General features: G+C 36.4%; 1 protein-coding gene across 3 annotated transcripts in view; it reads left to right on the top strand.

The window, feature by feature from the left end:
• The window catches only part of LOC117177638 (ubiquitin-conjugating enzyme E2-17 kDa), a 262,017-nt gene that overhangs the window by 140,136 nt on the left and 106,089 nt on the right, over positions 1–15,792 (top strand). The window contains exon 4 of one of the 3 annotated variants that reach the window (XM_033368432.1): positions 3,279–3,727. The exons of the other annotated variants lie outside the window; for them this stretch is intronic. Within the exon in view, the coding sequence (XP_033224323.1) occupies positions 3,279–3,404 (126 nt within the window). The 3' untranslated portion in view covers positions 3,405–3,727. Of the gene's footprint in view, positions 1–3,278; positions 3,728–15,792 lie in introns of those variants that run through there. 3 annotated transcript variants of the gene reach the window in all.

Raw genomic sequence — 15,792 nt, 5'->3', positions numbered from 1 at the left:
TTACATGCTTGTTTGCTTGTTTTAAAGGGAATCTCTAGCGCGCTTCTCACCGGATTCTCTGTGCGGTCTCTTTTCCTCTTTAAGACATCCTCCTCCTCAATTGCGCTAGACGCTCTCTCCCTCACCTTATCGCTTCCTTCGTTCCTATTTTTTGCTCTCCCTGATGCGCTACTCGACACCGGGCCAGGCACAGTTGGCCTTTGTGGTCTGTTGGAAATTTTCTCTCTTTCGAATTCACTAGCAGCACTGCCGTTACTCTCGCTGATCATCTCCCGCTCTTCCGTCGGTGACTGGGACCTATATTTGCAAAAAAGTATCTACTGCAGATAACAGATGTCTCTCAAGGCCGCTGTCGCCGACCGTCCCGAAATTTCCCTTTTTTGCACTATTTTACCCCTCACAGTCCCTGCATACACCCCTTCCTCTCCCCTAGCATCATCCAGCACTACGAGAACTACCCTTGACCAACACGAAGGCCCAAACTTCTAACCACAAAACTACCCCGCTCCCTTGCCAACCTAACCTCACTTTCCCTATTTAGCCAAATTCCACCCCAAAACCACAATGAAAATTAATTTTTAATTCTCCAATTTACCTCTCACAACCCTACTCACCTAGGTTTCCACCCTCATACACCATTCACACATTCCACACAAACTCCGTAAAAGCCGAATAACGAGGAGATAGAGAAGCAGATAAGGAATTTGAAAAGGTCTAAGGCAACAGGGCTGTACGGGGTAGAAAACAAAGCGTGGCCTTTTGGCATACAAGATGAAAGGGAAAGGAATATTGCCCGAGACGCAGGCGGCCTTTAGGGAGGGAAAGAGTACTATTGACAACATTTACGTCTTACAGCACTTGGTGGATAGAGAACTGTTCAAAAATAGTGCCAAAGTGTACGCGTTTTTTGTAGGTCTAAAAGGCGCGTTCCCTTCGGTGGATAGGGGGAGGTTGTGAGAGGCAATGGAAGACAGGGGAGTGGAGAGAGGCCTGATCGAGAGGGTAAAGGAAGTATATGAGGAGACGAAAGTTAGCGTGAGAGGAGGCGGAGAATCTCTGAGGGTTTCTGCATGTAGAGGGGGGGGGGGGGGAAATAATGGTGCTTGCTTAGCATAACGCTTTCAGCAATTTTAATCGCGGATATGGAAAATAAGCTAGATGCCGGAGTGATAGGATCAGTTAGGGTGGGAGGAGTCAGGATATGGTCACTCGCATATGCAGATGACATAGTGCTGCTAGCAAAGAGCGAAGATGCTTTAAATGATATTATGAAAAGGTTGAAAAGATACTTGGACAAAAATAATTTAGAGTTAAGTTCGGACACGTCAAAGGTTATGGTGTTTAGGAAAGGAGATGGGAGGGATAAGGGAGGGGAGTGGAAGAGGAAGTGGAAGTGGAAGGGAAAAGCGGTACAGGAGGTGAAAGAGTTTTTGTACCTGAGCTTCCTGTTTTGAAGAAATGGGGGAGCGGATGGTCATATAAAACAGAGAGTGAGAAGGGCAAATGTGGTGATTAAGCACGTGTGGAGGCTAGAAAAGAGGTTGTTCGCAGATGGTATGTGGAGTGGAGATGTGGGGCTGGAAGATAAGCGAGGAGGTAAATAGGATACAGGATAGGTATGTAAAGTGGGCACTGGGGTTGGCCAGGAATTTGCCGAACTATATTGTCAGGGGGGAGACAAAAAGAACGAGTTTAAGGATTATAACGGGAAGTCGAGCGTGTGAATATGAGGAGAAACGTTTGGAAGAGGGGGGAAGTAAGCTGGTTAGGGAGTGTTAGTGGCTGAAGGAAAATAGACGTGGGGGTGCGGAGATGGAAGTGGAAAGGTAAAGGTATTTTGGAACGAGTGGATAGCAGATAAATGAAGAGAGAAGTATGCACGAGGTGAGAAAGGAGAGCAAGGAAGTGAGGAACTTCAGCGAGAGTGAGATGCGGATGCATGGAGAATTTTAATAGGTTCTGGCTTTTTAGAGAGAAGAGGGTGTGTGAATTGTGCGGGAAGGGGGATGCAAAAATGGAGCACTGGTTGGAGTAGTGTGAAAGCATGGAAAGGAGTGGGATAAGCATGGTGGTATTATTGCATAAAAGGGGAGACAAAGGGGCAGTAGCATGGGTGAAGGGGGTGTTAGGTAAGATGGAGAAGAAGAGGAATGCAGAAGGAAAGATTGTAAATAGGGGAGGAAGTAGGTGTAAAAAAACTGTAATAATTTACTTATTATTTAAAAAGTTTGGCATTTGCACCCCTCAAAACGGCTGTGCGATACATCTCTGTAGCACTCAAAAACATTAGGTTACGTAAATGAACACTGCGATTGGTTGTTCCCTTTCTTCGTGTGGAACGGGAATCCAACGTAGTGTAGAGACAGCTGTTCTCCCGGCGCGAGCCCCACTTCGGAACTTGCTTCAATAACACTATGTTTCACCCCCACTCACGTACTCACGGCTGCGTATAGCGTAATAATAATTGGTCCAGCCTAGATGTTTTATAACTCAAAAACTAAACCTTTAACTGATTTTTTGAAAAGGAATTTTCGATTTATTTTTATGTTTTTATATAGCTACATAAGTCCAGACATTTGAGCCTGGACACCCTGTGTAGCGATACAAAAATTTATTTGAAACAACTAAACTATTGTTCGACCAACCGGATATTTTTCTTCGTGTGTATGGCTGATTTAAATTCATAATGATTTTATAAATATAAGCAGGGATTCGAACTCAGTAGCTGCGTTATTTTTTAGTGAGTTTTCATACTTGGCATTATTTTCAGGTAAATTATATGTAATTTTATGAAATAATTGGAAAATATCTGAAAATGACCCTTAATTTCGTTCGAATCCCTGAACATAAGGCTCTTTTTCAATGGAAACTTGCATAATAAATTGGACCGAATTTTTAAAATGTTATTTGAAACTTTTAAATAAAACAGGTAGTGGATTCAAATAAATTTTGTTAAATATAAAACCAGGTGGATTCAGTCCAAAACATTCGAACTAAATTTGCAATTCACGTGGACCTGAAAATTAATATTTTAAATACTTTAACCTCACCTTAACAGCGGTTGCAATTATGCAAAGTCCAGTAGGGAGTAGCTGCTAAACTTATTTTAATCCACTTGACTTTCGACTGGCGAATGAGTGTCATAGAATCTACTACTTGTTAAAACTTGTTACAACGTAACTTTCCTTAATATAAAATAACTGTTGACATAATATTAAATCAATTAAAATAAATTTTTGCAAGATATATTTTAATAAGTACGACTTGTGTGGTTGCAGTCGCTGTTAAGTGATCCGAACCCGAATTCGCCTGCCAACTCAATGGCAGCCCAACTGTACAAAGAAAACCGACGCGAATACGAGAAGCGAGTGAAGGCTTGCGTGGAGCAGAGTTTTGTGGATTAGCCCGGGCAGGCTGCCTGCTGTCACAGGAGCAGCATCGAACGACCATCTACAACGCCGTTATTAAAAAGGAGCAGCCTTACCAAGGAGCTAACGCTAAATGCTTGGCATTCGTCAAACTCCCTAAAGAAAAAACCTCTATTCTCGACAGCTGCAACGTGCAACATTAAAATCGAATTTTTACAATGTTGTATAATAAATTAATATAAACTGTGTATTTATTTGTTGGTTAATTAGAAAAAAGAAAGGAACAAAAGGAATCACGAAATTACCGATGTTAATTAAATGCATTAGAGTACGGAATTATTAAATAATTAAACTACGTAGTTTTCACCATTTTTTCTATGTGCTTGTCAAACGGTTTTCGTATTCACCGTAAGCACAAACCAGTAATTGAGTTTAATGTTATTATATTTCGTATATAGTATTGAAATTAAACTATACATATATAGATATATATACATACATACATTTAATAAAATGCATAATTACAATCTCGATCGCCGGCGTTTTATTATGGATTCTGTGAATATTGAAAAATTTATCTAATGTTGCTTGGAGGAGAACCTAGCATTTTTTATTTGTAGTCACGCTGTTGAAGTGGATGCTTTGTTGATAATGTTCAACCTCACTCAAGTCATAGTTCTCGTCTTATTGCAGAAGTGTGAGTCGGATTACTTATTATCGTTTAAATCACTGCGTATCTTGTATATTTTATTTCAAATTAATTTTTTCGAATTTAAAATACTTACGTTTCCTCGTTCATAACAAGGATGGCCACTGGGCTGGGAAACCGAAAAATTACAGTGATGGTGATAGATTATAGTTTTTAGACTCGTTTTTAGGGTCCAAAAATGAAGGCCGCGCTTCTTAACCAGGTTAGTGAGGTAGGAAGTACCCTCGGTACGGAGCAAGTCAATTGAAAGAACTGTACGACTTGTTATTGACTCACACAGTCTCAGTCATAAGTTTGGCAACTTCGCGCTGCTACGTTAGCCACGGCGTTTAAGAGAACGTGTATTCTTAGAAAGTCGCGCATAAACTAGAGCATATGGAGCGGATGCAACGTTGCCATATCTTCAGTTCGCTGACGTCAGTGACACATTTACGGCATAAATAATTTGTTTTCTATTCTTATGGGCTTTGAATGTTACTTTTCGAAGCTAATATAGAATTGGGAAACATTCTATATCCGATACCGCGACAACCACCATAGTGCTCGATGGATTTGTTTGTATCTTATCGTAATCGGCACCGGTCAACCACGTCTTAATGTATTACGTGTTTGCTATAATTTGTAGTACTGACAATCCTATCCTGAATCGCGGTGACGAATCCTTTCGTTTCTGGAAACAGGACGCTTTTTTCAGCCAAATATTAAATCCGTATTAGAGCCGTGGATGGCTTTTTTTCTCGGTTGCATTTCTAATTCCTCTATGGTTTCTGCTCGAATAGTCAGGGTCTCCTCTGGAAAAAGATATAAGTGCATGTAATGGAGATCCGCATCTTCATTATACGCCCATATATTTTTTTCCCAGAGATGACCATCTGTGGTGTAAAGCGTAATACGTAGCTTCCTGTGAAAATAATTTTGCAACTGTATAGCTTGTGACTTAAACAGTTTTCTGTAATCTACAAAGACCTTACCTTCTCTATGTCATGGTAGAACTACCTCTTCAATTGCCAAATCACTGTGGTGCATTCGGTGCTTCGTCATTTGTACGCGGTTGGTTCGGTTAAATTATTCAAGGTCGGTGTTCGACGATTTGAGGAGCTCAAAGGAGTACGTAAGGACCGGGATGACATAGGTGTTGATTGTCCTGATCTTGTTTTCTGAAGTAAGGAAACTGTTTAGATTCAATCTGAGTTTTGTTGTGAATACTGCCGTTAGGCCGTTCTTAACCATTGTATGTTTAACGCCCTTATATTCGAGAATACCCAGGTATTTATATGACTCCCCCTCAGCCATTGCTTTGATGTCATTCTCGTAATCATTCTCTAGATCTGCGGTCCCAAATTCTCCTCAGGTTAAATGCACTGTTCTACATTTATCTAGTCCAAACTCAATGTGGATATCATTGGAAAACTGTTTTGTGATATCAATCACTTGCTGCAATTTCTGGTCCGACCTGAAGCGTAAACCTTCAGGTGACGCATGTATAGAAGATGGGTGAGTTGATGACGTTTCTTATTATCATGTACTGCAGCTTTCCAGTTACTTGTATTTTTTAAAACCCTCGAAAAGCTGTGATGTTAGTTAACTCCAATTCATGGTTATTGCTAGTTCTTGCTTTTTCTAGTTGGAACCATACGTTGTCCAAATTGCTTTTGCTAGTTTTTTCCAAAACATCGGACCAGTAGTTCGTCATATCTTTCAAACTGAGGGACTTCGGTGTCTTGCTGGTTATTTTGCTTTAAACTCAGTTGACGATCAAACCTTTCATCTGCCTGAAAGGTTCGATTTTGTTGTCTTCTTCCACTTCTTTTCTATAACCGAAACAGTCTTACTCGGTTTTCTGAGATAAGAAGATTCTTTTTTATGTCCTTCATCTTGCCTATGAATCGTTTAACTGAAACCTTCTGTATAATAGGATACTTTGCGGCAAACGCCGCCCTAAAGTTGCATACCTTTTTGCTTTTGGTTTCATACTTCGCACTTTCGTAACAGATACATACCAATTCTACTTTCATAGTGATATCCCACTTAATGCTCTTCCACGGTATTTGTGTTTAGGTGGTTGGCAGATGTTTGATGGATGTTTTTTCTAGACAGCTATTTGATAAGTGAGGTCTTCCTGACCACCTCGCAGCTGAACGTACTCATTGTTCAGCATGATGTGGCCTTCAGCGGGGGCTCTATGGGCGCCCCGACGATCCTCTGGAAGTGAAAATCGTATCAAAATACTTACAATACTCGCCATGATAAATGATATGTGTTGGCGTTGCTCTTCGTCAAGTTCCTCTTTGTTCTTTGTCTGTCTGGCATGGGAAACGCTGTCAGTAACATTGCTATAGGCAACAAAGCCGTCAAACTCATGCGACGACCGGTTAAGTCCTATCGCGACGCCAACGCAAGAACTACTTGCGTAGCGTTATATAAATTTTTTATTTTCTTATTATATGTTGGTCCACCTTAAACTCACAGGTACTCATGGTCTGGTGCTTCGCTACTAAACACGTTCACGAAATGCGGCAAGTGATGTGTAGATAAAAAATGTGATGAGTATATAAAAAATATATCCTAAATATTTTAAGAGAATTCCCTTTAAATCTTTTTGAAAAATCCCAAAGATTACCTGTGAAATCTAAGAAATCTAGGCAATTCTGCAAAATTCAAAAGCCACGAAGGAATTTACAGCAATTAAACGTGAATTCTAAAGATTTTAAGAGAATTTAAAATAGTTTTAAAAGGTTTTAACTGAATTCAAAGACGTCCACAGAATTTTTCAGAATTAAAAAAAACGTGTAAATCGTCATTGACGAGTAGTTAAACCGTTGAAATTGGTGATGAATTTGGAAATAGTTGAAAAGAATTCCATTCTTTCGGAAGAATGCCTAGAATTGAAACATTTAATTGTATGGTACATAAATCAGGGTTAATAGTTTGGACGGTCAATGATTATTTGCAATAGTGTACGAATTATCTAGACTGACTGAAATTATTTGTGTAACGCTCAACCAATTTCCGTGAACTTAGCCTACATTTTCATTTTTTCCATGCAGCAAATTTTGGGTGAAGGCACTATTTGATCTCGAATACGTTTCAATAAGAGAATTAATTTTTTGGAAAATCGAACTCAGCCCATGCGATTTAAGCATATAAACCCATTCGTAATGGCATTTTATATTTATATTTTTATATTTTTAACGCTCGAAACATGGTGAAGATACCGCGGTAGGGGAAATTCCTTTTGGGTGTCGCACGAACACTTGCAACTAGGGGTTCACCTACATACAATTTCACTGCCCTTTAGTCCCCCCCCCCCCCCCTAATGCGCACCAGACCGAAACAATTTTGGGGATATTTCGATTTGAATCTTTTTGTTTTGTTCCGCCATTACAAGGAACGGCAACACTCGTGGGACACCCTGTATATCACATAATATTATATAATAATTATTATATTATATAATAATAGTTATAATTATATGATTATATATTTATGGTATACAGGATGTCCCAGGACTACATGTCCGTACTTTTACGAGGCCGTATAAAAAAATTAAAACTTTCTTTGGCAAAAATGTATTAAAATTTTAGTTTTTGAGTTATGACATGCTTAAGACTGCATCTTCTTCTTCGAAGTGGGACATTCCTAGACCCTTGTCAATGAATATAATAAACAACCAAGATGAGATAATCGCATAAATCAACATTAGATTTCTCAGATTTTTTCTACTGTTATTTTCATTATCCTATTTATAAGTATTTTTGGATATATTTTGTTTATGATACTTAGCAAGCTGATGCCTCTGTAATTATTGCAGTTGTCTTCATTCCCCTTTTCGTTTTATTTTAGGTGATCATCGTGATTCTCCAGTCATCTGGAACACCCTCCATCTTAAAATATAAATTTATCAATTCGCAAACCTTTCGAGGTATATATTCGCCACCGTATTAAAGCATTTCTGCGTGAATGCAATCTATACCAGCAGTCTCGCTGGTATTTAGGTTTTTAATGATATTACTATCATCAGAGACTCTAATTCTTTTAACTGGGTTTTTCTACGTATCACTTTATATCTCGCTGTTATGCTGTTCCGTAGCTAGACCTTAAATAAGTTCATGCAATGGCCCGATGATCGTCTTTTACTTCGTCCGCATCATATACTATTTAACCCTTGCTATTCTTTAACAAATATTTTTACTGTTCTCTTCTTGTCCCTATAATAATTTTATAGTTTAATTATATCGGCATCGATAAGCCCTTTAATGTTCAACTTTTTCAGATACGCTTCTTTCTGTTCGTTCACGGCTCGTGATGCCGTCGAGCGATATTTCCTGATATCAACACGATCCCGACTCGACCCCATCCTCCGGTATCGGGTTTGGATCGTGTCGGTTTTAGCTCAAGACGTCTTTGTATCGGGAAATCGATATATCGGCTCGGGTTTTCGATACTCCTTCGGCAGAAGGAGTATCGAAGGAGTATCTAGCCATAACCGGTTAAACCGGTTATGGCTAGAGTCAAAATGCTCAAATTTATTTTCCCCATAGTAAAAGATTTGTACGTTGGTTTAGTAGTGAATAATTTGAAATATCGAAATGCGATTATGCCGATTATAGAAACTATTTTTAACAAATAGACGATGCTGTTGGAAGACGCCTGCAAAACGAACTTCTAAAAAATTTAATTTTTAATTAAAGAAATTACTTTTAAAATGAAATGATGAACCTTGAACGGCAATAATTAAATTGGAAATTATAAAATAAATTGTTAGCCGAGCAAAACCTTTTTATTTGAAGTAAAAGTTAAATTCTAAAAAAATAAAATGAACTTACTTCAATTCACTTCAACTTTGAAAGAAGGCGTGGAATTTTCAACGAATACACTTCATTTTACACCCAAAAAGACACATTTTTCACAAAAGATATGAATTTACAAAAAATATTGTTTAATTCGTAACGAATGTTTATTCGAAAATCAAAAAGTTCAATATGTTGTTAGAAACGTTACTGTTTAACTAAAAACACAATGAATCAATTTGCAGACCAAAGTAGTTGAAATTTCAACTGAAGAGACTAATTTTTGGCTACAATAATAACTCTTTAACGTATATATTTAGTTGTTCAGTTATAAAAGAAATTTCTACTTTAAATATACGGGTTTTCAACAAAATAGTTACATTTTTTATCAATATTAATATTATTTATAAGAATTATTCTGGGTCCTAGTTATCTGTTCGTCGTTGTTTCCAAAATACTTAGAACGGTTTCATAATCGTTCATAATGTATTTTTTAAGAGGAAAAAAGCCTCTTCAATTTTATGAGGCTTTCTCTTTTTACTCATCCTCAATAATTGTTTGCAGTCTTTCTTTTTTAAACTTGAATAACGTATTAACTATTTTTAATTATGACACAAAAAAATGGACACGTATTGACTCCAAAATTGGAATGATTGTTGTTTAGCTTACAAATCGTTTTAAACTGAGATACTCTGAAAAAAGCACACAGTGATGCCGAAACGTCGTCAAAGTTTTAATTTTTGTTCTAAAAATAAATGGAGTTGAATTGATAGCTCTAATTTGTTTTTATTTTGCCGTGGCCGTAAGAGAGAAGACATAATTTTTCTACAATTCATTATTGCATTGTCGGTCGAAGAATGGTTTGATTTGGTGTTTCCAAATCTTCAAATCATCACATACTCAATTACTGTCCCCCTTTCACCTCCTGAGCGTGTATATTCTCCTTTTTCATCTACCTTTATATTTCCGTTTAAGATAAACCATCCCAACTCCTCCAAACTCTTCAACAACTTTTTTTCCTCTCTATTTAGTACCTTATCTTTGGAGTTTCTTCCTCTCTCTTCTCCCCATTCCCTTCCTCCTCTGTCCCCTGTTCTTGCATTGAAATCCCCACCTATTATCAGCCTAATCTCTTCTTTATTTTCTTTATTCATTTCTTTTATCTCCTCTGCTTTCTTCTGCATATCACCGTTAACATAAACCCCTACTACCTCCCACTCTTCTCCTCCTATCTTTACCTCTTTTACTATTAATCCTCCTTTTTTTTGTTTCCGGTGTTTCTGGTCTTTCCCTATTATACATTCGTTTCTTACTCCCATCACCATTCCTTCCATTGCTCTGCTCTTCTTATTCTTCCTCTTTGCATTTTGAACTTGCCATTAGTAACCTCTTAGTAACCTTCCCCTTACTCTTTCCCATCCCTATTTATCTATCAAAGTCTCCTTCATTATTACTATATCTCATTGTGTCAAATTTCCCATAAACTCCCTATCCTTTCTCTCTAATCCTGCAATATTCCAGTAACATATCTTCCATTCTTCCCTACTTTCTTTTTTCGTCTCTTTGCTTCTTACTATTTCTTATTTTATGATCTCCCGTTCCTTTCTCACCTAGTTTTCCGACACTTCATTTCTTGCTATCTCTTCTCTTTCTTCATCCCAATCCCACCATACGCCGTCTATCTGTATTCTCCCATACTTAACCCATGTTCTCTTTCCCTTTTTTCTTTCCTCTTCCGCTATTTTCCTTAATTTATATTGCATCTTCCTTTCTGCCCATATCAAATCATCCTCTATTCTCTCTGAGCTTCCATATAATAACCTCTTCTTTGTCATCACCTCCCTCTTATGTTCCCATTTTTTTAGTTTCACCAGTACCATTATCTCCCCTCTTCGCTCTTCCCTTCCTACATTCTGCATTTCCTCTATCTCTACCTTAGCATCAATCCCTTTTAGTACTTCGTACACCCCTTACTTTAGCTCCTTCCCTTCTTATCATATACCCTTTATCACTATGTTTCTTTTTCTTTCTTCCCTCTCTTTCTTTTCTATTCTTTGTTCTATTTTATTCAGCCTTTCCTTTTCCCTATTCCCTCTTTAAACATTGTTGAATTTTTAAGGGTGGACCCTGTTGCTATTTTCTCCTCACTACTTCCCCTCTTCGCCCTATCTCTTTTCCTATTAAGGGGGAATATACACCTGGATGCGCGAAAAAAATGCGATTTTCGTGAGTTTTTTTTTTTAGAAAATCTACACGAATTGTTAGAATAACTTTTTTCTAAATGAAAGTACTCACTTTCGAGAACATTTTTAATTTTCCATTTAATTTAATTCACAATATTACATGAGTATATATATAAACGGAAAGATTATAAGGAATGGAAGTCATCAAACCCTTAGTGGACACATTATGAATAAAGAAGGTTTTTTCCAAAAAAACTGGAAATGTCTTGAAATCCTAGAAACCCTACGAAATACTTCCCCTCTATTGAATCAGTTCTTTAAAATCCACAAAAATACGCAGGTTACTCTGAAAGCTTCTGGAGTAAATAAGAAAAAAAAATTGTTTAACGCAATCTGTATGCACTTCAATGTTTCTACCATCTCAGTCCAGAAACTTTTAGAGTTACCGATGTATTATTATATCACGTGAAATTTGACGTTATATATGGGGTGATAACGTCTACTGTATATATATTCTTGAGGTGACTGTCTATACACACACGCACAAACACACACACACACATATATATCGGTACGGTGGTTTTCGAGTTATTGTGCTCACCGATTTCAAAAATATGGTTTCGAAAAAAACGCGATTAAAAGTTGTGCAATGAGTAAGAGGCACGCCTCTGCGGAAGCAGAGGGGTGCACTGTATCTTTATTTCTTCGATTTTTTTCTCCAAATTTTCACCAGACATTCCTAAGGCCTTAATGGTCCAGAAAACACAAAAATAAAAAAATCCATTTTTTTACCATTCTAGGTGTATAGCCGGTAACAAGCGTTCAATTAAGAAAAATTAAGAATTTGTATTCCTATGAATTCGCGATTTTTCCTCCGTCTACAAATCCCCCAACGGGAACAGAAAAAGTGCAAATCCTATTCCTCTCAATCGACTTAGTAAAATTTAACAAAAGCATTTATTTAACCTATTTTTCATTATTAAATCTTTTTATAACTTATAAATTCGAAAAATATTCAAATTTAAATTTATTTATTATTTAATACTGTATTCAAACGTCTTAAAAAATGCACCAAAGAAATCTCTTCAAATGTGTGAATTTAAATAATTTTATCTCTAGAGAAGAAGAGTTGAATTGGTTAGAATTAAAATTTCAGAACTTACATTCCGCATGAAGAAATTAAAACAAACTTAATACACATATTTTGTAAACTAATTAGAAGAAATTAAATAAAATCAAAATATGGCCACTTCTGAGAAATAAAAAGTATCTCTGTGGCGTACTTTGCTAGTACAATTAGAAGGAACTAAATATATTGAAAACACGTTCTCTTTGGGAAAATAGAAAACTGTGTGGCGGTCGCTATGGAAAAAAAAAGTGAATAAGATCGGGAGGTATCTTATTCTTATGGTGGCATTTTAGACAGATGGAAAAATCGCGCATTGAAAATAATAGAATAATCTTTACTTTTGCGCTGAAATCTGAAAATATTAATTTTTCTCTATACTGCGCTTATTACTGGGTAAGCTGAAGTTTTGTTTAAAATATGAATTAATAAGACATTGAACTTTAAATTATGAGTTCATTAATTCATAAATAAAGGAAATTAATTATATTTGCTCAACTATCGATCTGCGATACAAAAATAGATCAGCAGGGACCACTGGCGGTAAATAAAGGAACTAAACACCGGTTGTTCTACACTATTTCGCTTCATTTATTTTGTTTTGGTTTGTGCAAAACGGCGTCTAAATAAATTAATAAATCAATCTTTTTCCGCTTATGATATGTTCATTGCTACTTTCCGCATGGCGAGCTTCTCGTTATTTGAGCATCAAAACTTTTCGAAATTATATGAACTAACATTTTATTTCAAAGAAATTATTAATAATTTGGATTTTTAAGAGAATCCCGCCATAGATTACGTTTAATATTTTACAATGCAAAAAAATTTCAATTCATCCATTATTTTGGGCGTGGTTTTGCACACACTGATCGAAGGAAGTTACTCGTACCATTTAACCTTAAACGGCATTCGAAATATAATTTCATAGAGGTCAGAAGAAAAAAACGATTTTTTTTTGCTTGAAAAAGTACGAACCGTGCATTTGTTTATATAATTTCTTTATATAATGAACAAATAATAATTCGTAGCTACATTTTTAATATGATTTTAGCAAGGTCAGATGAAAAAACGATTTATTTGTGCTTGAAAATGCCCAAAATATGCATTTCTTTGTGTGAAATTTGTTCATAAAATATAAAAATATTAATGAATAGGAACATTTTTTCACGAAAGGTCATGTGCAATATAACTTCAGCAAATGCAGAAGAAAACAACGATTTTTTGCGTAAAAACTCACCTAATATGCATTTGTTTCTGTGTTAATGTGAAAACTCCTAAAATGTGAATTTGTCCATATATTTGGCTTATCAAATAAACAAATATTAACGGATGGTATAATTTTCACAGAAAATATAATCGGTATTTTGATTTTGAATCATATTGTCACTATGTCGTAATGATTGTGATAATTTCTAAAGTCAAACATTAATGATTCTCATCAATAATTTGTATAGAATTTGAAAAAATATAAGATATAAGCCTGAATTTCGTCAAAAAACATCTGGCTCTGTATTAGAATTGACATTTAATTTTTCATTGTAATTAGGGAGCCGTATAAAAAACATGCTAAGTTTACCGAAAAACTCAATACGGTCATGAATTCCTAGATTGCGCTAGGTTCCAACGCTATTCATCTTTAAGGATTTATCCGGCTCATTATTGGCACTGCGTGGTTCAGTAATGATTTTAAGTGGCTTATTCAAACCGTCCGAGATTCAAATAAAGGTGCGGTAAGAATTACAAGAAATGTGAATCTTCTAAGTTTGGGTTGACTGTTCCCTAGTCCTTCATGGTAATTTAAAATTGTAAGTAAAATGTGTTTTAAATTCGAGTAGAAAAAATTCAGACCCTCTAGTGTGAACGACGAGCCGTAACGAACCAGAACCGTAACGACGGCAACCCTTCGTAGGGTTCCTGGAAACCGCACTTTTTATGGCAGCCAACAACTGCCGAAAATGGTGAATCCTGTTTTTAGTTATTTAAGTCGACTGAACCGTGTACTGAAATTTAAGTATGAACATAGCCGGATATTTTAGGTACAAGTTGATACTCCCTTCATTTAGAACGTTCTTAAATCAGTGCAAGAACTATCTGGCAATAGTTTTAAGTTCGTGAAGGCTGCGTTTTATCCACCCACGCACTCTGAAATGTATAAAAAATATCAGAATTTTTGTTTACCTTCCTCGAAATCCTTCGTTCTCAAAATTTCTTTTACTCGTTGATTGTATTTGAACCTTTGGATTACTGCATTATTTTTTTGATAAGTGCAGTGGTGCGTAGCTTAAATCCCCATTTTATCAGGAGAAATAGTATACCTTTGTAATTTCCCTCTGGATTCTTACCTAATAAGGGTCACCACTTTGTTCAGTTATGTGCAGGCCATTCCCGAAGGTTGCTTGACGAGAAAATTTTGAATCTCGAAAAGGTTTTTTCGCTACAGTTCATCCATCATTGACGTTTTATCAGATTATTTATATGTAACGTATCGCGAGGAAAGGGACCTTAAGGTTAGCAGGTGAATTTTCAGTAGAAGCGATTGAAGAAACAATCGAAGTCAAAAAATCAGTGAGTGGGAATAAGCTCCGAAATCCATTCCCTCCGCAGAACTCAAATATGTGTAGAAAATAGTGAGACTGGATTTTTAGGGCGTCTGCACGCATCGAAATAGGTGATTCATGCCTCAGCGTGCAGTTTAAAAACAATTATAATTTTGCAGATAAAAATTTAACTCTTTTTTAATATGAAAGAATGATTTTAAAACTATCAATTTTTTATTCCCAAAATCCCTTTCCTAGCGATATGTCACAAATATTTTTTTAAACTGATGAAAACTGAAATTTACTGAAATAACAGAGTCTAACGTTTAGATAGTTTTTTATATGCTAAATGACAGAGTCTGAGAAATAATCATCAGGCATCACTCAAATGATTATAGAAGAAAAAAGAGCGGTGAAAATCCCTTTTTGGTTTAGCTCAAACCAAGTCCACCGTGTGTAGTTCGATATCTGGATGGAACGTTAACTTGTCTCCCACGCCTATCTTTATGAATGTATTTAACTTTTTAAACTGTTAGTCAAATAAATAAAAAATTATGACAGGCAAAAATAATCCATAATTAAATATTGGCAAGCGTTAACTTGCGAGTATGCGCGCGTTTGTCATTTGAACAAACAGTTTTGAATATTTTAAAATGCAGTTTAAACTTGTTCACTGTTATGACTTTCCGGATAGATATTCTCAGTTCAGGTATTTATCTAGATTTTTACGTGGCTTTTGAGAGATTCGTGCACGTTTTCCCTTTGTTACAAGTTTCTAAAAATCACCGAAGCGCGCACTAACGTTAATCTCGTTTTCCGTTTGGTGCAAAGCATGTGTTTCGTCCTAAGCGTGGGTGAAATGTCACAAATTAAAAATAATTACACAACCTTCCTTAAAAAAAAACCCTAAGTTATATTTTCCAGCCTCATAATACGAGGGTAGTTCAATAAGTCCTTAGAATGACCAACAAATGGCACGCGAATCGCTCCAAATCATCTGTTTTCAGTCAGCACCACTTCCGACTAGATATATGGTGCAGTCACAGTCCACATCTTCTGAGTTTACGTGTTTTTATAAC

The sequence above is a fragment of the Belonocnema kinseyi genome, chromosome 8 (assembly GCF_010883055.1).
Source record: "Belonocnema kinseyi isolate 2016_QV_RU_SX_M_011 chromosome 8, B_treatae_v1, whole genome shotgun sequence".
In the NCBI taxonomy this organism is placed as follows: Eukaryota; Metazoa; Arthropoda; class Insecta; order Hymenoptera; family Cynipidae; genus Belonocnema; species Belonocnema kinseyi.
The sequence above is the reverse complement of the archived record's forward strand: the minus strand, read 5'-3'. Positions and strand labels throughout refer to the sequence as shown.